Here is a 24,326-nt window from a genome sequence, read left to right on the forward strand (position 1 = left end):
AGTCTCCAGCAACAGGAGAAAAATACTTTAAAACAATTTCTAGAATTTTTTTGCTTCAAAACTTCAGTTAAATGATAATCTTCCACTGATGTGTCCATTACATAATAGCTCAGAATTCTGTGCTATTACGGATGGTTTAATTACTGGTATTTTCCTGGCATAATCATGGCTAAATATCCCACGTTAAAATTCTGACATAATAATGTTATAATAATGGAGTGACTGAAAGAAGAACAACCGTTTCAGGCCAAGCGTATCTGTTCCAACAAGCATCTGCTGTGCCCAGCACAGTACTGCACAGCCCCTCTGGGGATGGGTCTTGCACCAGCTTCCACTGACTCCCTTGGGCTTGGTCATGCTCTAAATCAGGAAAGCAGACACTTCCTATTAGGAATTTTTACTGAACCCTCTTTGAAATACAACATCCTTTGAATACTAAATTAGAGCTGCTCATCTACTTCCTACTTGTCATTCAAAGAACTGGAGGACAACAGTTGTTCTGCTGCTGTATCCTGAGAGAAAGTGCCGAGATAGAAATTTGGCAGTTGGTGTCAGAATATCCTTTTACACTTGGGTAGAATCCAGTCATTCCCTGAGCCTAAGCTGTACTGGCTTCCTTGGTGGGTGAGAGGAACTCTGACACAAACACCACAACAGGTTTACCTCTTGTAGGAAAATAAATCCCTGGTGGAGTCCTTGTTTTTCAAGTCAACCGTGTCATAAAGGAATGTGTGGCGGTTGTTACTTTTATGTAAAGAAGCAATTAAACAAGAGCATTGTAGGAACTGGTCACTAATTTTAGCAGTCACAGTAGGTAAGTATTTCTCAGTATTAACAGAGATCTGCTCTAGATTGTCTCTAGAAGAGTAGACTGGGTAAAGTAAAATGCCAGATGAAGACAAAATAGAAGGCTTCAGGTAGGCTTTGTATCAGCCATCTGAAAGATCTAAATCCTAGCACTGAAGACATTGAAGGAACAAAGGTGAGAAATGAATGGAGTCAGAAAAGTGAGGTTTTTGGGTTTGGTTCCTCATTCTTATGGAACGTGACATAGCTGGGAATGAAAATGAGCTCCTCACTGTGGGTGTGTTGCTGTTCAAGGTGCCAGGTCCCCATGTTCCATGAGGCCACTCCACAATCCCCACCTAGCACAGGAGCGGCTTTGGACAGGGCAATGGTTGGTAACAATGTCCAGCTCTTTTCATCGAGGATTTCGCTTTGTAGGAACAGCTCAGGGAGCACTCAGAGCACATGAAGTACTTTGCTCAAACACCAAGGAGCAACAGCCTGACCTGTGTGTTTTAAATGGGATTAGTATCAAACTGAGAGGCTGTTCAAGTTAAAACCATGGGACAGCAGGTCCCCTTCACCCTCCCTGACTGACCGGACTGCATGACAGGTGACATCTGCTGATTGGCTGTGGATAGAGAAGGATGGGATTTGAATCTCTCTCGTTCCAGTGTTGATACTGGTGTAATAAAGTGACTTTGATTCCATCCATCCTGTGGAGTGGCAAAAAGAAAAACGCATCAGAATAAATTGCAAGTTATAAATAAATGAGGAGTTTTTGTGGCACTGTTTTCCAGTGGAAACGAATCTTACAATTTACCTTTTTGTAAATGCTCCGGAGGTCTCGGTACTGCCACAGCGTGTTCAGTACCTGGGCCGCCGCCTTGACAACCTTCAGTGAGGACCTGAGCAGGTGAAGAATACGGCAGTGTTAGAAAGCCACTGAGCTGCATTTCAAAAGAACAGCGTTCCTGAGCTTTGTAACAGCCTGAACCTGCTGCTGTGGGGCAAACCAGACACTGCATCACCAGCGTGAGCACAGCCAAGCCAGCAGCCTCACCACGAGATGGGGCTCCTGCTACCCCATCCCCCAGCCACAGGGGCCTCGTGCTGCTGACACCCCACAGGCTCACAGCTTTCATTTCCACTAGACAACCAGGGGCCAGCAGAGAACTCTTCTGACAGCCTCCATGGAGCCCTGGCAGTGGCAGGACCGGGCTCCTCTCAGCCACCACTTGCTTGACAATGCTGCTCAAGGGCACCTCCCGGCCACGTTCTCCTTTCACTGACCAAAGGGCTGCACTAGAATGTGCAACATTCACACTTGCCGGGATAGATCCTGACAAAGATGCCCACACGGTGTGACTTGGAAAAGCTCCAAATGCTTTATTAATCTTGTAGCGGTTGAAGAGGTGACTGGTTAACTCATTTCACTGGAACAGGTCCCATAACCACGGTTACTGTGAGCAGCTGGGCAAGCCTCCAGAAGCCTGGGCAGAGAGCACTGCCCAGGACAGTGGTATCGGCACCTCTTCCCTCCCAGCGAGACTCCAGCTGACAGCTCCTCAGACACAGACTGCAAAGGCAGATCTTTTTTTCACTCAAAAAACCATTTCCCGCATTCTTAAGCGTTTAAAGTGGACACAAACAGCTCAGGTGTGGTCTTTGCTGCCTACTCGCCTGTCACCTCTTCCCTTTGTTATGTTGACCAGCTTCTCTATCCCACCGGTGTCGGCGAGGGCCTTGGCATTCTCCATGTTCTTGCTGGTGACCTCGTGCAGGGCGCAGCAGATGGCAGCCACTGTCTCGTCCGACAGGATGCTCGGCCCGTTGCCTCCCGGCAGCCGATTGACCAGGTCTCGCATGGCGTATTTACCTGGAAACACACACCCACAGAACCAGGTCAAACCACAGCTCGGTCCTGCAGGCTGGAAATTGCAGCACTCAGCATAAAACTGCAGCTGAAGGCAGTGAGAAGCAGCACAGTATCAAAACCTGCCAAGAATTCACATTTGACACAGAGTCAAGAGAGACCACATAATGTTTTTTAAATTTCTTTTCCTTCCAGCTTAAAAGTGTGAGAAGGTGAATTTTGCACTAAAAGGAACAATTTTAAACAAGAATTATTTGGAGAAAGCAGAATTGTTAATGGAAGAATGCTAGGCTACTTATTATGATTGACAGAACAGTGCACATTGCTGGGCTTCATCCATGTGAGGATTAAAGGAATCCCTACAGTAACTAGGAATCCTTTCTTCCGGATGTTCTGTTCACCTTGTTTGCTAACTGTCAGCGCTCAGCTCTGTCAGGCTCCAGTGGCTGACTGATGCCAGAGATAAGCTGCACACATGGGACAGTAACTGATAAGGTCAAGATTTCTTCCTGTTTGGGCTGTACTGTTAATTGAATGATTAATTGATTTTATAGCAGACATGTATTTGTACATAAAATTGAATAATGAAGGAGCTTTGCACAAAGTAATTTGCTATCTATTTGTGCAATGTGCCTGAGAGGAAAAAAATAAAGAAAAAAAATGGAATTCTGCAGGCAAAAGGAAACCCACTGGAAAACTATGCCTACAATGCTGTCTGCAGCAATACCCTGCCACTGCCAACCCTTTAGCAAGCTCAGCCACATGCTGCATGTTCTGACACAGATTGCAATTTGCTGGAGTCCTCGTCTCTCATTTCCCTCAGTGTGACCCTGTGAGCCCATTGTTCCTTTCCTGTACCAGGAGAAAAACTCCTGAAGAGGATTTCTAGCATGGGGTAGTGCACAGCTCGCTTCACATCTCACAATATTTTATTCAATGGTCTGTTTCAAAGCATGTCTGAGGGCAGAAATTCTTTCAGAGGTAGAGCTTTGACAGGGAGAGGTAGCAGGTGGAGGTTCCTGAACTGAAAAGTTTTGCCAGGAATGGAAGAAACATCCTGACAAGAGAATATCACCTGAGTCTGACCTGCACAGGGCTGGTGCTATGGAATAGGATTCTCTCTTTACACATTCCTCATGTGCAACACTTGCACTGCAGGAAAACACACTCAGAATGTCCCAGATGGAGAAGCTTCAGAAACAGATAACAAAGTTCTGTTCACCTGTATTTCTCTTTTTGAGAATAATGATCCTCCTATGTCTATGAACAGTTATACCCTTGACCCCATAATTCTACACACAGAAATGCTTTTGTAACAAAAATGAGACTTTTTTATACTGTGCCATTTGTTAACAGGGTTCACTAAAGCCACAGCAGCCTGAGGCTGGAGCATGTTCAACACTAACAGACTGAAAAACTTCAGGGCAGGAAAGGCAGGAAAGTTGATTGTTATCTTGTTGGGGTTTTTTTAATGCTAGATAAGAAAGGCATAGATGAATGCTTAAAGGGTTAAATATTAGAACTGACATGACAATAAGTTTTGCTGGCAAGCACCCTTGTTGATGACTTAGTTCAGCAAAGACATAGATACTGCTCTATATCTGTGTTTTCCTGGAAATATTTTACCAGGAGAAGATTTTTTTCCCTCTCTTCCTGTCCAAGATTGTTTAAAAAGCACAGTTGTCATGGCAGCAGAGTTGTTCCATCCCCTGGAAACACGTGGGAGACCTGCACCCCCCAAGCAGGTGAGCACTGAGCTCCAAGGAAGCAGAACTGTGTTTCCATCCCATTTGGCATTGAGGGTTTTCTGTCTGGTTTGGCTGACTCCCATGCATGAAAGGTGGCCAGCAGCAAAGTAACGTGGCAATATTCTCTGGAAAGCTGCTGCTGTCAGAAGGACTCATTTACATGACACAGCTGACATGACACAGAAACATCAAGTGTGCTGCTCCCATTAGTGGAATCTCTCCTTGGATGTTCCCAGCCAGGGTCTGACAGCCCGGTGCTGGTGCTCTTGAGGACGGTCTGTACGTACCAATGAGCTCCTTGTTCCGCACGTCTAAGGCCATGTTCCTTAGGGCAGTTGCCACAGATGACACCACTCTGTCGTTGTCCATCCGCAGCAGCTCCACGAGGATGGGCAGCCCCTTCTCCTTCCTCACGGCGGCGCGGATGTAGGCTGCGAACTGACGCAGAAGCTGTTACCCACCGATCCACCACAGCACTGCCACTGAGACCACCTCGGCCTGGACCCCGACCCCCAAGCACGTTTGGTCATTTCCAGTTAAAGACGACACATCTGACGTGTGCTTTTTCTGTCATTGCAAGGAGCTGGCTCTTTGCCATTTTTCACTCATTCCTCTTACAAAGAGATAAAGTATTTGAATAGATGATGATTACTGAAAAGGGAGCAGAGGGTTTGGATTTTGTTTGTTGTAATTTTTTTTTTAAAAAACCAATTTCGTAATGGTCAAACTGAAAAAGGCTGAGCTGGCTCGCTGCAAGCAAAGGAAGCAATTAATGCTTGCTGTGTTTTTTAATTTCTCCGTGACAAATACATGACACAATATAGTGCTCTCACGTGCTGCTTTTGTAGAACATTATATGCCGTGGCCAGAATGTATGGAAATAAATAACAGAATATGGAAATAAGGTAAATTTATTTGTCCTGGTCTTACTTCAACAGCACCTTCCCACCAGAACTCAAAGCTAGAAGATGCCAGAAATTGTTTTGATCTGATATGCACTGGAAGAAGCTTTTTCTGTTTATTTAAAATAAAGGCCAGCTTCCATATGGCTCTTGTTGCCACTGCTCTTTGCTTAGGCATCTCACTGTGGAAACATGACTGCAGCACATGAGCACTAATGCACAGACACGAGGGGAAAATGGCATGCCTGCCCCAAACACATTCCAGGGTCCTACTAGGAAAAACCAGCTGGACTACAAAGTGAGGAGAAGGAGCAGGAATTCCCATACCTTCCAATTGCCTGCAGAAAGGTTCTGGAGTGATCCTGCAGAGCCCTCCAGAGTGGCTGGGTTGGAGCTCTCTGCCAGGAGTGTCAGGTATGGCTTCACCACCGACGGGTGCCAGAGCATTTCCACCCCTTTAGGAGACTTGGAAAATCCTGGAATAGGGCCAACTCCATCCCACTGAGAAAGGAATGCAGATTTGTAACTGGACAAAGCCTCCATATTGTCATTTAGTGTAGGACTGTTTTTGTCAAGCTACGTCCTCTCCCACCGTGAGCTAAACCTCATCAGAGGTATTTGCAGCACGTGGAAAATACAAACCTGATCCTCCTGCAAAGTTTTTTTTTTCTTCTTCTTTTTTTTCCCCCAGCAGCTTGGCTCTGAGTCTTTGCTGGGTGACTCTTTTCCCAACAAGTCATCCAGTTCATTGATTCCCAGCAGCCGTGCCTGAGGTACCTCCAGTTCCAAGCGGTAGGAAAGGTTCCTCAAGGTGCACACACAATTCTCCACTGTCTGAACCAAACCAGAGAGACACCATGTCACCAGTTCTTCCTCACACAGACACAAACCAAACCAGTTCAGGAGAGGAGAAGAGTCACTGGGAGCACAAGTGCTAAACTCTAATGCTGGGCCTTGGGCTGTATTTTGGCCACTTCTCTGGGAAAATACAATCTCTTTCAAATCTGCAATATTTATAAGAGTGGTCTCTGCTATAGTTGCTTATTCTTTAGTATTCTGAAAGTGAAAAGCATAAGAGCTTATTACTGTTTTATTAAGAAACAAATACTGCAGCATCGCTGAAAACAAGAGGTGACCCTGTGCTGAGTTTGCAGCTGAGTTTGGTTGTGCCTCAGTAACCTGGGGTTGGGAGCAATGCCAGTTGAGCTGAGGACATCACCATGCTCAGCTGAGCTATACAAAGCCCCAAGATCAGACACACAGGTTAGCACTGAAGTATCTGTAGATGAGACATGCACACACCTTGCTGTCATAATCTGAGGTGTTCACACAGGTGTGAATCACATAGAGCAGCGAATCGACCAGTCCTTCGCAGGACCTCATCTGCTTACGTGCCTCTTCCCCAGCAGAGCTTAGGTTCCTGAAGGTTGGAATGATCAAGGAACATGCAAGGACAGGTAGATAATCACTTATTAGACAGTTTGCAGAAGGATTTTATGCAGCTGATTGGTAACTGGTTAGCAACTCTTAGTGACTAACTTGGTAATTTTCATATTAGGAAAATAGGACAATTGGAAAAGCTGTCTACATGATGGAACTCTGTACTTTAAAGACTAAAACAATTCCTTCATCTTTAAAATTACAATACAAGAAAGACCTGCTGGAAAACATGATTACTCTTTAAAAGGGAGTGTTCTAGAAGAGCAAATACCTCAGGCATCCTGTTGTATTGCGCAGAACGAGGGAAGTCTGAAATTTAATTTTATGATCATCGTCAAAGGAGGAGCTGTTCCATCCCGAGTGGGGCACTATCACAGTGTTTGTCAGAGTGGACAGAGCATCTCGAATGATTGTCATCTTCACGGCATCACATGAAGACAAGTTCCAGAGAACCCCTTAGAAGACATTTCCAGAGCAGTAAAGTCAGCAGAGACTTGGCAAACAAACATGAAGCAACACTGACAACTTAAAAGACATTACTTTAAATATGTGGTGTGATTCTAGAGCAGGCAGAACGTGGAGAGCCAGCATGCAAAAAGGAGGAAAGCAAGGTGAACAAGGAGAACAGTGGAGGAGGACATGGCTTTGTTTTGTTGGGTTTTTTCCCAATGATAAGGCTGGCCTGCACTGACATTCCTGCTACCTCGCAGCATATACTGGGGATGTCAGGTACTGAGGAGCAGAGCTGAATGTACAAGAAGGAATGTAAAAATTAAAAATCCTACAGAAACTTTCTTCCTGGAAACAGCAGCACCAGACCAGAGCATGTCCCACCCATTCATCCATCCATCCACCCACCACATGGAACTGCTATCCATCTTTTATCCTCAGGGCAGAAGTCCCTAGTACCCTGCCTGGCAAAGTGTCCATATGCAGATGCAGAAGTAAGAAATCTGACATACATTACCAGCAGAACTGTATATACAAATACCATGCTGAACACAGCACTGAATCTTCTTTTTCATCATGAGACACAGCTTAAATACTTTTTCTGAAGAAGTCATCTTTGATTATAATTCAGACTAAATACCATACACATTTACCTAGTTTGGATCCATCTTACGAATTCTGCAAGATCTTATTTAAAACTGTTGTCAAGCAAAGATGAAAAAAGCCCGTAATAAAAGAAATGTTCAGAATCAATAAAGAAATACCTGCTGTGTGTGCAGGAGACTCATATGAGGGAAAATCCATCCTAGGTGGAGCCTTAGTGCAACTACCTCAGCATTCACTTCTCCCAATGACTCCACCTCTATGCTGTTTTAACTGATCAAGACAAGTGTCCACAGAAATACCTTGTATTATAGCTCTCTGCTAGTTTCCCTGCCAAGCTTACCTGTCACCAGCTCTTTGACCTCGGCATCGACAGACTTCCTCAGCAACCGCAGAAGGGCAGGAATCCCTCCCACGTTCTTCATGGCTATTTTGTTCTCATCAGTGGACTTCCCGTAAACAAGGTTCCTCAGTGCACCACAGGCGTTCTTCTGAACCTCCAGGACTCTGTGATCCAGGAGATCCACCAGGTGCTTGATACCTCCTAGCCTACAGACCTGGAAAGTGGAATGTCAGGACCATCAGCACCCATTGATCTCACACACCTCACTCCACAGAAACAAAAGGCTTTTGTTTCTATGAGAACAGTACTTCCCATTCTACTTGCAGAAGAAACTGCTGCCGAACCTTATTGACTTGATTGCTACATGGGCCTGAACCTCCCCCCCACTCCACTGCAATGGCTGAGGGTCATTTTCAGACACTTGCTGTGTTCAGGGAATCGTTATTGCATCAGTTTTGTTTCCAGTTTTAAAAGTAATTTCCTATACTCCAGAACAACTTTTTAGGGAATATTGGAAATAGGAGCTGATTATCACTGTGATCATCAGCAGATCATCAAAACCACTATTTTTCATCTCCCAGCAGCAGTGAATTATGTTGGGTTATCTTCTTACAAAACTTGCACCAATATTTAATTAACATAAATACAATTTATACTGAAAATAACATCTAGCACACACACAGAGGATGCAAATGAAAAGGCAAATTCCCTCAAATCAACAGCTCATAGCTGCTTTGCAAAAACAGCAGGTCTTCGAATGCAAAGTTTCAAGAAATTTCAATAATCTGAATGTTTGCTCAGATGTATCCTGCCTCCACATGACAGTGGCGTAAACAGTTTCCTCCATGTTTCCCTAGGGCTGAGCTCCTTTCCTTTGCCTGACAGCTCACTCATTCCCTGTGATGCTTTAAAATGCCTTGAAAAAACCAATGAAAGTGCTCCAGAGCTCCTGGTATTTCTTGTCTCCAGTCACCAACAGGTTACACAAAGCCAAGCTCTGGCAAACCTCCTGTAGAGTTCTGCTGGATGACACAACTGCAAGGTAATAGATTTCCATAGAATTTCCATGCAGCTCTTATGACAGGAAGAATCTGAGTGTGTATAATTACACACCCCAGGCATTTCAATATTAGCATCCACCTGGTATGCACAGGAACACAAGAGGGTCCCAAATACTGTGTCATGATGAAAAAAAAAGAGAAGAGGCAAGAGGTACCCATGGGTACCATTGCCCTGGAAAAGCAGCACAAGCAGCACCCACCTCTATTTTCACTTTGTTATCCCCAAAGCAGAGGTGCTGCAGATAGGCAGCTGCGTTGGCCTGCACCGACGGGAACTGGTGCTGGAGCATGTGAATGACCTCAGGCAGCTCCGGATCCCGCCACGCAAACTCCCTTCATTGGACACACGGAGAGAAGGCATTACTCAAAATATGGGCATTTACTAAGCACAAGTACTGACCATCTTAATGGCTTCCCAACAATTTCAGTTTTATTCTGGAGTAAGAGGGCTAGAAGAACCAGGTATAATGGGGTAACAGTGGGTCACATCACCTTTTAGTCTTTCAGCTGGAAAAGGACATTATATCCAATGTGCTTCAGGTGGCTTATGAACCACACAAATACAAATAATCACTAAGTAACACCCGCTCAAACACTTCAACCTACAAAAAAATCTCCCCAAAGTTAAATATATATTGCAAAAGATACCCCCTCAAGAGTGCTGCTTAGGGGCATCATTTCCACACATTTTTCTCTCAGCACTTAATGTTCTCCCTAGGCAGAAGCCAATTATATCTCAACAAAACCTGCACATCCTGACGTGTTATTGTCAGGATCGGATACAGGATGTTTGCTTAATTTGAGTTAATCAGGGATTGTAAATTTAAAATTATTAAGTAATATCTCCTTCATTAAACCACAGCGATTTTGTGCAGACCAATCCTGGAAAAGTGATGAAACATGCCCAGTTTGCAGATTCAGAAACATAGTCACTAATATTTGCTGGGCTATCTGCCTTCTGTAAAGGAGGACTGGGGTGCGGGGGATAAAGTTGTATCTTAAGTTTTACCAGGCTCGGAAAACCCAAAACAAACCCAAACCCCACAAATCAATCGATCAATCAATCAATCAATCAAACAAACAAATCACTCCACCAAAAATCCCCCCCAAAATAAAACCAAAATAAACCAGCTAAGTATGTTCCAAGAATAGTAGCTGGAAAGCTGTTCCAAAACTAATGCTGGCCTGGCCATTCAGGTCTCCCCAGGACTCAAAGTCACACAAAGGGGAAGCTCAGGTCTGTGCCCATTTTGAATTGCTCAACAATTCAGGGGTTTATTTTTCCATACTAATGATAGAAAACCCTAGGGGAAACTGGCTTTCTAGTAAAGCCACTTGCTTCCACTCTCATTCCAGAGTGGTGCTTCCTAGCAGCCCACTCTGAGGCTGTGTAACATGCTTCCCTGCCACAGCCTGATACGCACATCAGAAACTTCAACAGATTGAATGTCAGGTAAAAACAATTCCTCTGTAAGATCACAAGCTGAGAAGGTGCATCAGCAGTAACAACTGAGTCAGTTTCTTTAAAGCACCTTGCTATGAATGGGAAGCATCCCTGCTACAAGTAACTCTTTTTGCCACCATACCAGAGCAGGTAGCCTTCAAGCTTTACTACCTAGAGCTAAGATTATCCTATTATCATCATTTGGATGAATGTACCATTCAGGTAAATAAAATTAATTCAGTCTCTCCATAGCTATTTTAAAAAAAATTAAATATACCAATTTCCACTTATAAATAGAGTAACAAAACCCATTTACGCAGCGTTTTCATTGCTGAGATGACAGGACTGGCCCAGACCAGATAACTGCCTGGTGCCATGAGCCTGCTGTAGACAGGAGCAGGGGAATGCAGCAAGAAGCTCCAGTCTCACCATGCCTGCTTGAGGTTTCCTTGGTGCCCAACATGTCCCTAGGACAGCCCTCAAGGCACAGCTGAGCCCAGCTCCTCCAGGACAACCTGGTTCCTCAGTGAACCAGCAATCTGAGGAGGGACTGGAATTTCTACCAATTCCAAGTCCACACTGAACATACCCATAAATCCTTCCAAGCTGTGCACAGCCTGGGCTTTGATACTCCCAGGTTAAATACAAGGTTTTAGTGCACAGCGCCTAGAGTAAATTACAATGATGATACCATGCTTGTCACGCTTGTAAGCCCACATTGTGCACAGACATCTACATAAAACAGTAATTATTGAAGAAAAACGTGTGTTCACTTTCAAAACGGCACATTTATAAATAGTTTTAACACTTTCTTTGTTTTGAAATTTAAGTAGGCTGTTCATAAAAAACTTATTCAAATAAATTAGGTCTGTTCTTTTGAATTTTCAAGCCCTGATTCCCCTTCATATGAAGAGAAATCTCACTACAGTGTTACGAGTTACTAAAAAATATTTGCAATAATCCAGTCAAATCTCATCAAAGCTGTGTTTCCTGTAATAACTCCTCCATAAAAACAAATGTGAAAGAAAAATGCAATTATAAAATGCATAACAGCTGCTTTTTCTTACTGCAGGGAGCAGGCTGCATTTACTGTTTTGGCAATAAAAGTAGAGATGCGAACATTTAACGGGCGGTGTCATGCCCAGTTGTGCAGGGAAGGCCCTGCCCTGGCGGGACTTGCCTGGGGTCCTTGTGGATGCTGTCGATGGAGGGCGAGCGCGTGGTGCCGCCATCGGGCGTGGGGTGCAGGCGGCCGTAGGCGGGCTCGGGCAGCCGGAACGGCACCGCCCGCAGCGGCTCCGCCAGCGCTGCCGCTGTGGGCAGCCCGTAGGTGTTTCTTTGGTATGTGAGCGTGCTACGCTGGCTGGAGGATCGCTGCAGGTTACCCATGCCTAGGATAAAACAGTGTCAAAACCAACCAGGTAACGAGTGCCTGCTGAAGAGAACGGGCCACACCTACTTAACAGTGCGAGCAAAAAAAATGTCAGTCTTGAAAATGCGTACTGTGCTCCACGTTGGAAGCTGATGGCAGATTTCGTGGAGCGATTCCTCAGCGTCCCATGGAAACGGAGAGGTTAGTTACAGAATGAATGGTTTGGTTGGGTTCAGACTTGTGCCTCAGCTTCCCTCAATAAGTATTTAAAGCAGGAAATGCATCCCATGCCAACAAGCAGAAATCTGGATGCAAAGTGTTTTCAAAGTTCATAATATCAATTCAACAACTGTACCAAAAAGGAAAAACAAGTAAACAAAAATTCATATTGTTTATATGATATTTTGCTTTTCCTAACTACATGTACATTTTCCTGACAAAAGGTAACACGTGGATCATTGCAAAGAGGAAGCTGAGTGGTTAGCAAACAAGAACATGCATCTTCCTATCTGAACAGGGCTGTTGTGGTGGCTCTTGTTCTTCCAAGGTAAGTGGTATTAAGTAGACAAGTAAACAAAGAATTCCAGTTTCTAGTTATATTTCTTCATTGGCACATCCTGACAAACTCTCTAGGCTGTGGAAGGCAGGAGACTGCAAAAACTGGTGCCTCCTTCAGCACTCTGTTCCCTTGGTATTGCAGTTCCATTAGCAAACATTAGAAAGGCATTTTCAAGTGTGTGAAAACATGACATGAATTGGACAGTTCTCTATAAATACTTCTAGAGAGTTACTTAACTAAATCACACTAATATTTTAAGAGTTTTTGGAAACCACTAGACAAATTATTAATCAACCTTAAAGGACAAACTGCATTGCAACATGCATTTTCTCTCTACAGAAAATAAATCCTAATACTAATCTAACGCCTATGCTCTTCATAATACATGAGTGGCACTTCTACGATATCCTAGAGGAATATTTTGGTTTCAAGAGACAATCCTCAGGTGCAGCATTTACCATTACGCTTTGTCGAGAAGTTGGGTAAAACAGTATTTTTACTGTGAAAGATGCGGTAGGTAATTTTAGTGGTGAGCTGTTGTTTTACTGTATCGATGAATAAAAAAACCCCATGAACCAACTCAATTCATAAGAGAGTGATGCACAGAGAATGCAAGAGAGGAAGCAGTAAATTCTGTGTGTCACGAATATGCTTATCTGGGATGTGCCCGTGCACATGCTATCAAAAAGAAAACACTCTGACCCCAGGTTGACAGCGATGTATAGCCCCAAGCATTCCCTGCAAACATCACAAGAGCCTTTTAATTCCTGCAGGTTATTTTAAGTCCTTCACACCTAGCTTCTGTCTCCATTAATTGATACCCTGCAGTTCTTCCTTCTGCACTGGTATTCCGTGTGTCCCCCGTGCTCCCTGTGCCCCGTGCCCCGAGCCGAGGCCGTCACCCACCGGAGCCGGTGCGGAACAGGGCGGCCTGGGAGCCGTGGTGCAGCTCGACGGTGCCGTGGTTGGGGCTGCGGTACACGGGGCTGTAGAACGTCCTGCCCTCGTAGATGGGGGTGATGTGCATGTCCGGGGACACCGCCGAGCGCAGCTCCTGCCCCAGCTGGCTGTGCTGGCTCGCGTACGAACTCCTCAGGCCTGCAACCAAGCACAGGGACACGCCTGTGTGGGCCATCTTCAGCAAAGCAACAGAGCTGTCAGGACTGAATCTTCCCTGAGCCAAGAAAAGGTGGTGTTTAAACCTACCAGTTACAAAGACTTATTCACTACATTTGTTCCATTATTAAATGGCCCATACAGAAAGGCTTGTTGACAAAGCAGCTTTTTCTTGACCAAAAGTTTCATCCATACACTGACAAATTGATATTTTCCAACTTAATTTCTTTGGTATTAGTCTGTGTACAGGCTAAACCACAGAGAATAAAAGCTGAGTCGGCACGTGCAGTGCACAGATGCAGCAATGACAAGGTAAGTACGGACCTGACAGAAACCCTGTTGTGACAGAGGGCACAGTGTAAAGGGGTTATAACCCTGAAACTGAAACAGTCCATAGCAGTAAGAGCAAAGATCTGCTTGATAGTGGCAGCAGAAATGTAAGCACATGGAGAAAAATCTTTATAAAGGTTTAAATAGCCCATGATGTGAGCATATATAAATAGCTATGCTGCAGCTGGATGAGCTTTTTTCACCTTGCTATATATTTAATATTTTATATAAAATGCATACAACTTTGTTGACTTCAGCATTACTACTGCAGGCACTAAAGCTTTGTCAGTTATCAAAGCAACAGAATATGTGAAATGAGCTATGCAAGGATGATGAAATGATGGAGATTACAGAACTTCAAAAGTGCAATGGAGCAGTGTATCCTTCATCTGTGTATTCTCCCCCCCAAAATCCCAGACCTACTCTGCCACAGTGTCTGCAAGGAAAGCTTTGGGCCATCACTAAGAAAACACCTACAGGTGCTGAGAACAGAAGGACTTGAGCAGGCAAAGAGTGCGGCAGGGTCTTTCCCATCAAACTCATTCCCAATCTCTTATCAAACTGGTATATCATTAAGTCTTGCAAACAGTGGTGAGGGAGAAGACACATTTTATCTTTTGCTGAGGAATTAAGAGCATTTTGGAGTTTCCTGCACTACAATTGCTCAAAAGAAAAAACAGAAATTGCCATCTGTTCCAAAGGGCACACGGTCCAATTGGAAAATCACCTTTTCTGTGTTCATTCAGATGAAGGTCAAAACAAAATCAGTAACATATAAAATTTAAAATGTAAAGTAACTGCATGTTAACAAGAACTGCCTCTCAGACAAATAGATTCTACCTTTTAGGGCTCTATTTTAAGCTAGTATTAAAATGGTTACCCTGTATTTAACTTGAAATATGAAATAGTCTAGAAATATTAGTGGAAAACACCCCTAATATTCAGTGGTAATAAGTTATATATTTTAAGAAAGAACTAGACATAAAATTAGTTCCAGGCTAGTACGTTTTACGTTATGTTTAGCCTGCATACACAATTAAATGTACTTTGTCTCTGAAAATGTTGACATGCCTCTGTAAGACTTAGAATTTTGTTTAGCAACTTAAATCATAGGATTTCATTCAAGGCACGGCCAGCAATTAGTAATCACAAGGCCAGTACTCACAAGGAACTTGCAATTGACACAGAGCATTTGACATCTGTATTTACAACTAACCTGGCACTAGCACCACAGTTGTGCCCCAGGGCTATGACATTTCATCCACAATGCCACGACTGCATTCTGGGTTTTCTCCAGCTGCGGTGTGTGGCGTGCTTGATCCGTGTCTGTGCCCGTTACTCACCTGTGAGGCTGTCTGGCCGTGGGGGGACCATCCTCTCATAGATATCGTATTGCTGTCCATACTGTTCCATGTCATGAATCGTCCTCTGCAGCGTCGTCCCCAGGTGCTGCGGAACTGCCGTCATGCCAGAACGCTTCGGGGAAGAGGATCCCAGCTGAGTTTGGGATGGAGAACCCACTCTGGTTGGCACATCAGTAAGGGCAAGGGGAGAGCCGACTCTGCCAGCTGCCTGGTACTGGGCAGCGCCGCTGCCGGGGTTGGGCTGCCGGGACGTGAGCGAGCCGACGCGCCGCACGGCCGAGGGGGAGGCAGGTCTGTGCGGGGCGTACGGGGAGCCCGCCCGCTGCACGGGCAGCGTGCTGGAGGAGTACGCGTGGGAAGGCAGGGATCTCTGCTCAGCCACTCCGGGAGAGCCGTAGCCGCCCCCCAGAGATGTCCGCAGCGAGCCCCGTGACGGGGACACGCCGGTGCCGACCACGTAGGAGGGAGACTGTGCTCTGGATGGCACCGAACTGACCCGTCGCATCACACGGTTGGTAGCGGTGTTTGCTGAAGGCTGTTGAAAATCAAAAACATTTAGGAGTTTTATCATTTAGGTCGTACAGTGGACATTGTTCTCCTGTAAGAGTAAGAAGTCAGCAGGAAACACACACAACTTAATGGTATATACAGGCAGCTGGAGTGTAGCTTTTACCCTAAACCTAATTCCTTCAAGTTACAGGGAAACTTTTTTTTATCCAGTGCTCCTTAGTATATAAAATGACAATTTAACATTAAAAAACCACCTGTTTCTCATTCTCATTTGGCATGCTATGTTAATCTTGACCTATGCTTTCCTTCCTCACTACTCAACCACTCTGGAAACTCAGGAATTGTAACACAAAGAGTTCTGGTAGAATCCAGAAATATTCCAACAATTGCAGTCTTACTATCATTCCATTTACCAAAAAAGGAGGGAAAAGCTAGAAACCATAGAATGTATAGGAACACGAGCACCATCTTCCTTTAAGAGGTAAGCTTACATACAGGCTAACTTCCAGGAAGGTTTTCCCCCATCTCAAGCGATACTTTCTTCATATGATAATAGCAGTGTACCGTGCAGTCAGGAGCACCACTTCACTTCAGCTCTCCTGAATGACCCAGATCACACGTGCTGATCCCAGCAAAGGAGTCTCTGCTGCAAGCCATTCCCACTTTGGAACCAGTGAGCGTCAAAAACCTAATTTTGGAACATTACCTCCAGCCCATACAAAGGGGGGCCCAGCTGTACAGCTAGTCTCTAAAGCCTGTTGGAGCCCGTGCACAGGCAGAGGTGCACGGAGCACTGGTCAGAGTACCTGGACTGACGTCTGCCCTTCGGCGCGCGAGCTCCTCACCACATGGTTGTTGGGGGCTCCACCAAGGGAATGCTGCTGTCTGATCTCTGACTTGTTCAAGTTTTGGCTGTTATGGAAACTGCTTATTTCCTGGTAACCACTGTCAGAATAAGAATTCATTTGTGTTGAACTTCTTGAGTTACCAACAGACCCTGTAGATATGAAGCCAGCATAAGAATAAAATCATTCAACAAGTTCGCCAACTACTATAAAGCTTTGTTATTTGTTGCATTCATAACTGCATTATGTTTTTATACTGTCAATACAGAAATATATTCCGATATTTAAAATGCACACAACAGACCCTCACTTTCATGAAGAGATGTCTGCTCTGGTGAGTAGAGAGTCCCTTGCTCTGCTTCTGTCCTAATATCATAGGCATTGGTGTGAACACCCTCTGACACCTGGGGTTTGCTTACACTGGTGGGCGGAGGATCTGAAAGAATAAATTATTTAGATAAATCCAGCGTTTCATGTACAAGTTTCCTGTAAACTCAATAATGATCATTTTCTCAACTTACACCAAACAGAAGCAACCAGGTATCATCTCCCAAACACAATGAACAGAATGTTAATATAAATCTCTGAGAATTTTGCTAACTGAAAGTCTTGATATAGTTCTACAATTCTAATTTTTTCAAATATATGTTCCAACCTGTTTTAATGAAAACTTAATTGATTACCTAGTATACTCTGAAGAATAAAAACACTGTGCAACTGTGCTGCAGTGCCCACTGGACAGCTACCCTTGGCTTAAGGGCCTGTAATCTACACCTCCAGATGTAAAAGGCTGAGCTGAATTTCATCCCTGTTTGCGTACTATGAAAAGCAGTTGCTGCAAATTTCTATACATTTCTTTTACTTAGTAAACTACTACCTAAATATTTGCCTCTTATGCTGACTTCAGTTCCAAGAATGTCAGCTGAACAGTACAGACAAATTACAGTGTTATAAGGAAGGGCAAAGGAGGCACGGCAATGCTCTTATGAAGAAAAGAGAAAGTTAAAAGAGTCCGGAAAAAAAAGGACAAAGATGAGGATACTGACTCAACGTCATTTTAACAGAAATATTAAGCATTCAGTTCTCATGTTATGCAGGCAGCAGTGATGAAGTACAGAGCCACAGAATGGTTTAGGTCAGAAAATCCTTCATCGAGCCCAGTTGTTCCCCCAGCACAAGGCCACCACTGACCTTTGATCCCAAAGTGCCACATCCACACGGCTTTTAAATCCCTCCAGGGATGGGCACTCCACCACTGCCCTGGGCAGTTGTGCCTGGGCTGGACAGCCTTTCCATGAAGAATTTTCCCTAATATCCAAGCTAAACCTCCCTGAGGAAGCAGAGTAGGCAATGGAGGTTATGTTTAAAAGCAACACCTGAAATGTAAATTCTTGCTGCAGAAATCCATGAATGAGCCTGGAGTGAACCCAAAGGGAATGTGCCAAGGAGCACCAGCCCAGCCTCAAGGACTGCTTGGAGCCAGGAGCTGTGAGCTCTGGGCAGCAATGCCTGCTGCACAGAAATACTCTGGCTTTTACCAGTGGCTGGACACAAAATGCTGCTATCTCACTACCTACATAATGAGCCAAAATGGAACAGTCATACTAAAAATGTTGCTCAGCAATTGCTATTATGAATGCTTGAACACTAGTCAGATTTTTAAAAAAATCAATAAATATTAGAAATCCTAGACAGTCAGTAGTTATTTACCAGTAATACATCCTTAGGTCAAAATTAGCTTGTATAATTTGATGCTAGTTAATTTACTGAATAGGAGTATTATGACCAAATTTTAAGAGTTAATAAGAAGTGTTACTACACTTCCATTACACTTCTAAACTGTCAGTATGCCTAGAAATGATCCAGAGAACCATCACTGCAAGAACTCACTTCACAGTCTGTTACACCAACTCAACACCAGATGGTAACAGACACCAGTGGGTGTTCCATGTTCTTTGGAATAAAACACTTGGAAGACTTGGACATTTACATTAGGATTACATCCAACTTCAATACTTTAATCTTCAATCTTTTTGTTTATCTAATACAAGGCCCTATTATCTCCGTTACTGGATATTACACGATACTAAATCAATGTCAAACTGACAATCAGTTTGTGGAGAGACACAGGAAGAATAAGGTCCAATTGTGCTGTTCAGTGCAGATGTTCCCAGGACAGAGCTTTGAGCCCAGCCTTGCTCCCATCACACACTGCCCACCAGGCCAAAGCCCTCATAGGGCTAAAAAATAAAGATTTTTGAGGCTGTGTAACAAAGGCAAGAATGCACAATAAAATGAATTATTGTCTTTCTATCTGTCTCCACTACCATAAAACAGGAGGAATGCCCTGAATAAAATAATAGCCTTCTTATAAATGGCTGGTCTAATATTCTATTTATAAGCATCTGCAAAACAGCATCACTTTATATTTCTGTGAAAAATTGTGTATAATTCTACTGATGCAGAAAGCAATTACAGCTACAGTCACATCTTATCATCCACTGATGCTTTTGACATAAACCACTACCTACAGCCATAGAAAAGGTGATTTAGGGCAGTGGTTTTAACCAACTTTAACTTCAGTATTCTCAGGTTACAGTTCATAAAGCAGCATCCAGTGACACTTCTACAACACAAAGATCCATGGTGAATTGGGGAATAAAACCTACAATCAAGTCACAATCACAGCATAAATGTAAACAGGAAATGAAATGTAGATCAGGAAATTCTAAGCAAGAAATAGGGGTTTTTTTCCAACTTTCCCACTTCTGAGCAATTACTTCAGGAAAGGCTACTTTGAATACAGAGACATATGAAATATACATCATGGTTTGCATTAACACATAGAGCATTGAAGTAGAAGCAGAATTTTTGGCCATATATCAAGTGACTGCTTAGCAGGGATGTGCATATGAGATTTCTAAAGAAAAACACACAAATGTGAGGAGAGAATTAAAGAACAAAACAAAAACATTAGCTGGATCTAAGACTAAAAGAGAAAAAGAAAGAGAGAAAGAACAAAAAAAGAAAAAGAAAGAGAGAGAAAGAGGGAGAGAAAGAGAAAAAAGAGAGAAAGAAAAAAGAGAGGGAGAAAGAAAGAAAGAAAGAAAGAAAGAAAGAAAGAAAGAAAGAAAGAAAGAAAGAAAGAAAGAAAGAAAGAAAGAAAGAAAGAAAGAAAGAAAGAAAGAAAGAAAGAAAGAAAGAAAAGAAAGAAAGAAAGAAAAACAAACTAACTAACTAACTAACTAATAGAAAATCAAGGAGAAAACTGAGCAAGTTACAGGAAAATCAGAAGAGGAAATAAAGCAATGGAATGCAACTGGCTGAAATACATAAATAAAGCAACACCTGAGAGCACTTGGAAGGAATCTGTATCAGTTGTGAAGTGTCATTGGGATATCATTGAACAAGGGGAAACAATGTGATTTAAAAAATCGCCAACAAACAAAAGCCACAAAACCAACATTCACATTGAAAAAATAAGTAAGACTTGTTTCTCAATTACTTGAAAAACCAAATTTTTGTTTAAAACCACTGCTGAAATAATACCTGAAAAGCACCACCATGACTAGCGAAAGTTAAATGGCAATACAAGTAGGCTGTTGAGAATATTAGCTTTAAAATAAAGGAAAAAAGCTAACATGTGCCTCACCTCAGCTGCAGCAACAGAAACCACAAAAATACAATTATGCACAGGTTTAAGAGTTTAATCTCCAAATAAAACAAAAGCCAGGAATGGCATATAATGTGATTCCAGTGACAGTAGTTATGAATACGCTTGATGGAACAAGCAGCAGGCAGGGTCCCTGTGCAGCAGCCACACAGCTCTGAGAACAGACAGGAGGGACAGGAGGGCTCTACACGATGGGCTTCATGCAACTCTCACCCTACAATGCCAATGCACTGGGATTGTGCTGGGCACTTCTGGCCAGCACGACAAGAGCACACGGCCACCCAGCACAAGGAGTGACCTGCAGGAGCCCCTGTCCGTGCCTGTCCCACAGTGCCCCCATCGCTCTGGAGCCCATGGAGTTCAGGCAGTAACTCCACAATGTCAAACACCAACCCATGCACACAACCCGTCAGAGCTCTGTGCTCTGGCCTGTCAGGGGCAGGAGGGATTATTCTAACAGACCAGGGAATGCCACCTTGAGGATACAGTCCTACCCACTCTGCCTATATACCTAGGAGCAGATGTAGCAGTACAAGGAAAATGTTTCTTTTAGAAATAAAGTAAATAAAGTTCACACTATCTTGAGATACAAAAGTAGAAAAAGCACTCTCAGAAAAACCTTCACTTATCAGAGATTTTCTCAGTTAAGTAAGAGCATCTGTAAAAAGAAATAAAACAAACAGTTTTCAAGCTTAAAACATGCAGTACTTTTTCATGCTCCTTACCTGCCAGGGGGAAGACACACAAGAAAATGTTAGTTAATTGCAAGGAAGACCCAATACATGACAAGCCTTGCGTTACGGTCACAGCTCACACAGAAATGCAAAGGCACATAAAAATACAAGAAAAGTACTTGCAACTACCTGTAAGCTCAAGCACCTTTTACAGTAACATAGGGAACACACATGTTCCACGTGTGACAAAGAAAACATTAATGTCATACTTTAGAAAATACACTTGAAAAAGATACCTAGCATTGCTGCTAAATGTACTGTTTGTGTCAAAACAAGCAATGAATGCCAAAAAAAATATATCTACTCGGGCTTAAAGCAAATCTTACATAAAAGACAATACCTGAGGATCTCCAAGGAAATGACTTCTCAGTAGAGCTGCAGAAAGAAAAAAAATTATCACACAAATGAACCATATGGTTAGTTTGGACTTTCTATTGCATTTTTAATCAAGTATAAAGAACTTTACAAAATCCCCCAGCAGATAAAATTTCAATAGTCTATGTAAATACCACTCTGGAGTGCTTTACAGCTGACAACCAAACCATTGGTTATTGAATTCAACTTTCTATTAGTCAGTGGGAATTATTCACCGTGACCTCCTGTACATCACAGCACCAGGCAGCGCAACCTGCCTGCAACAGGACAGGCGAGAGCACGACTTAGGCCACACAACTCCTGTTGGAGGTGTTGTGCTGTCAGTGACAGCCCACACCAGCGTGCACCACCAGCAGCACAACGCAACCGGCGTGCGCAGCCCACACACCTGTGTACCACCAGCACCAAGCACTGTTCAGACAGCAGCAGTCACTGCCCGTGGCAGGGTCCAGCAAAGGAGCTTTGGGGGTCACCACCCGAGATGCTCACTCGAGAGCATCTGGCTTCTACATGTAAAGCACTTCAAAAACCGGAGGTCTGTTTCTGTTCCTGTTCAGTTTTAACACTGTTTTTTTCAGTTCCCAGTTTTCCAGAGAGAATTCCGATCCTTTGAACAGAACAAGTCAAACCACCTGACACACAGCTGCAGCTCTGAGAGTGAAGAGGTGACAGATGTCAGACTGTCCCGGTTAAGGAGATGCCTTCAGAGCCAAGTACTGCACAGACACTGCACAGGTGTCTGATATCAGTGTAAAACCCAACCTTCTGCATTTTTACAATACTCATTTTTTATCAAACTATCTTCACCCTTTTCTCCTTCCTCCGAGCCACGTGCTTTCCTGTGCTCACAGTAGTACTGATGCATGGCTACCTCTGCAAACAAATGCAGAATTTATCCATGTGTTATTAACATTAGCTACTCGAAATATTTTTATGGGAAAATGTATTACCTCACTCTAAATATAAAACATCAAACTTTGAATAATTCATCATTTTTTGCAGTGATTATAAACTGCTCTTTTCAAAAAAAAAAAGCTCTTTAAAGGAAAAACAGGCAAGTCCATCAGATTAGATTGTGTCTAAATATCAAGCATGAGACTGTGATTTTGGGTAAGATGTAGCAATTTCTAAATGACTTCTTATTTTACTTCTTTCTGCCACAGCTACTGATTACAAAAAACTAGCTTGCAACATGAACAGCATGAGATACTTATTTTCTAAAATGAAAACAATCATTTAGGAGCCTTTTTGAAAACAAAATACTTGTATAAAAGAGTGCTAAAGACACGAGCTAGCACAAACTGAACTAGAGTTGCAATGAGACTTCAGGTAAAAGGAGAATTCCAATGCAAACTTCAGGTGTCTGAAAGTCAGCCTCTGGCCCCAGAATTCTCATGATACTTGAATACCAAGTTTTCCACTCTTGCCCTTTTGTTCTGTTCTTGAGACTTTTTGGAAACTCGATTCCTTACACTGAGGCAACATGTCTCAGTGCTGCTGGCAGTAGTAACACACACTGAATACACACAAATACTTTATTGTCACACACACAAGGCTATAACCTGTAGCACATCCCTGCCTAACACACCTGACTACTTGAACTTCCTTTACAGGTATGGATTGTAGGAATGGAAAGGCTGCTCTGACCGTGGCTCACAGGAAGAAAGCTGCTTCATCAATACTTCAACTGGTTAAGCATTTAACTTGACTCTTATTAAATGATTTTGGAAAAAGTTCAGCAAACATCACCTACTGATAGCATCACCTGATTTTGTCACCTAGCAGGTGCACTGTTTTGAAAACAGGAAATCTATCCGCTTTGAGCAGTAAGTCCAGTGCATTTCATCCCATGGTTTAAAAGCCAGTGTGGTGGCACACTACAGTGCCCATGCCAAGCTGCTGCTGGAATTAGTCACGATTTGTCTCCTCCTGACAGCAGCATGTTATATATCCAAAGAGAGCCCACATGTGGCAAGCTGCACTTTGGAAAATGTTAATTTAGCCCACTACTATCCTCGAAAAAGAATTAGGTTAGTAGAGTAGATATGCAGAAATATTCCTCTATCAGAAGTATCCCACCAGCTTGGTATGACATCCAGTTTTCAATTACAGAAGGTAGAGACAAATATGACAGTAACTCAGATATTTGGTAACTGAAGATGGACCATGCATACAAACTGTACTGAAATCCATTTATGTCCTGCACCCCCCCCCCCTTTTTTTTTTTTTTTTTTTAACCCTTTTGATTTTTTTCCTCACTTGTATTTTTAAGGATCTAGATTGGTTTGTTTGGGTTTTTTTTTCCTTTTGTTTTGTTTGATGTTTTGATTTATTTGATTTTTTTGTTGTTTGTTTGTTTTTTGGTTTTGCCCCTTTCTTAATTTCACACCTTTTCCTTGCCATTTCACTGCTTTAGTTCAAAGCCACCTTAGATACAAAATTGGACCTGCTGCCAATCTGGAAAAAAAAAATCTGATAAATGGAAAGGTTTGGCATTAAGTCATTTAAAGACAAAACACACCAGCACGGCATTACATTTTCATATGGCAGCTCTCAAACACTTTCCAGCTTTGAATTTCCAGGTTAGAGCAAGGTCCAGCATGCTTCTCAGTGACTAAGGCAGAAGGGGCTGCTGGAGGTCCCAGCCAGGTCCCAGCCAGCACCTGTGCACAGCACAGCAAGCCTTCAGGAACAACACTGACACTTAGGAGAATTGCAGATTTCTGATTCTCTTGAGCAGTGTGCTATTTTTTAAAAAATGACATAAACACAAATATGATCTCCAGTTCCTAGAC

The 24,326-nt window shown here is 43.2% G+C and overlaps 1 protein-coding gene across 10 annotated transcripts in view; it reads right to left on the minus strand.

The window, feature by feature from the left end:
• The window catches only part of PKP4 (plakophilin 4), a 67,314-nt gene that overhangs the window by 2,989 nt on the left and 39,999 nt on the right, over window positions 1–24,326 (minus strand). For 5 of the 10 annotated variants that reach the window (XM_058421251.1, XM_040069078.2, XM_040069082.1 and 2 more), the window contains 16 exons: window positions 21,497–21,531; window positions 17,054–17,185; window positions 16,711–16,901; window positions 15,374–15,929; window positions 13,491–13,682; window positions 11,834–12,044; window positions 9,410–9,542; window positions 8,149–8,362; window positions 7,024–7,207; window positions 6,615–6,732; window positions 5,955–6,146; window positions 5,640–5,813; window positions 4,698–4,848; window positions 2,470–2,665; window positions 1,610–1,694; window positions 1,385–1,502 (listed from right to left, as the gene is read on the minus strand). In XM_058421251.1, coding sequence (XP_058277234.1) covers window positions 1,385–1,502; window positions 1,610–1,694; window positions 2,470–2,665; window positions 4,698–4,848; window positions 5,640–5,813; window positions 5,955–6,146; window positions 6,615–6,732; window positions 7,024–7,207; window positions 8,149–8,362; window positions 9,410–9,542; window positions 11,834–12,044; window positions 13,491–13,682; window positions 15,374–15,929; window positions 16,711–16,901; window positions 17,054–17,185; window positions 21,497–21,531 — 2,882 coding nt within the window. The remainder of the gene's footprint in view (window positions 1–1,384; window positions 1,503–1,609; window positions 1,695–2,469; window positions 2,666–4,697; window positions 4,849–5,639; window positions 5,814–5,954; window positions 6,147–6,614; window positions 6,733–7,023; window positions 7,208–8,148; window positions 8,363–9,409; window positions 9,543–11,833; window positions 12,045–13,490; window positions 13,683–15,373; window positions 15,930–16,710; window positions 16,902–17,053; window positions 17,186–21,496; window positions 21,532–24,326) is intronic. The other 5 variants (XM_040069083.1, XM_040069084.1, XM_040069076.1 and 2 more) reach the window with 3 other exon arrangements.

Source organism: Hirundo rustica, chromosome 7 (assembly GCF_015227805.2).
Source record: "Hirundo rustica isolate bHirRus1 chromosome 7, bHirRus1.pri.v3, whole genome shotgun sequence".
In the NCBI taxonomy this organism is placed as follows: domain Eukaryota; kingdom Metazoa; phylum Chordata; class Aves; order Passeriformes; family Hirundinidae; genus Hirundo; species Hirundo rustica.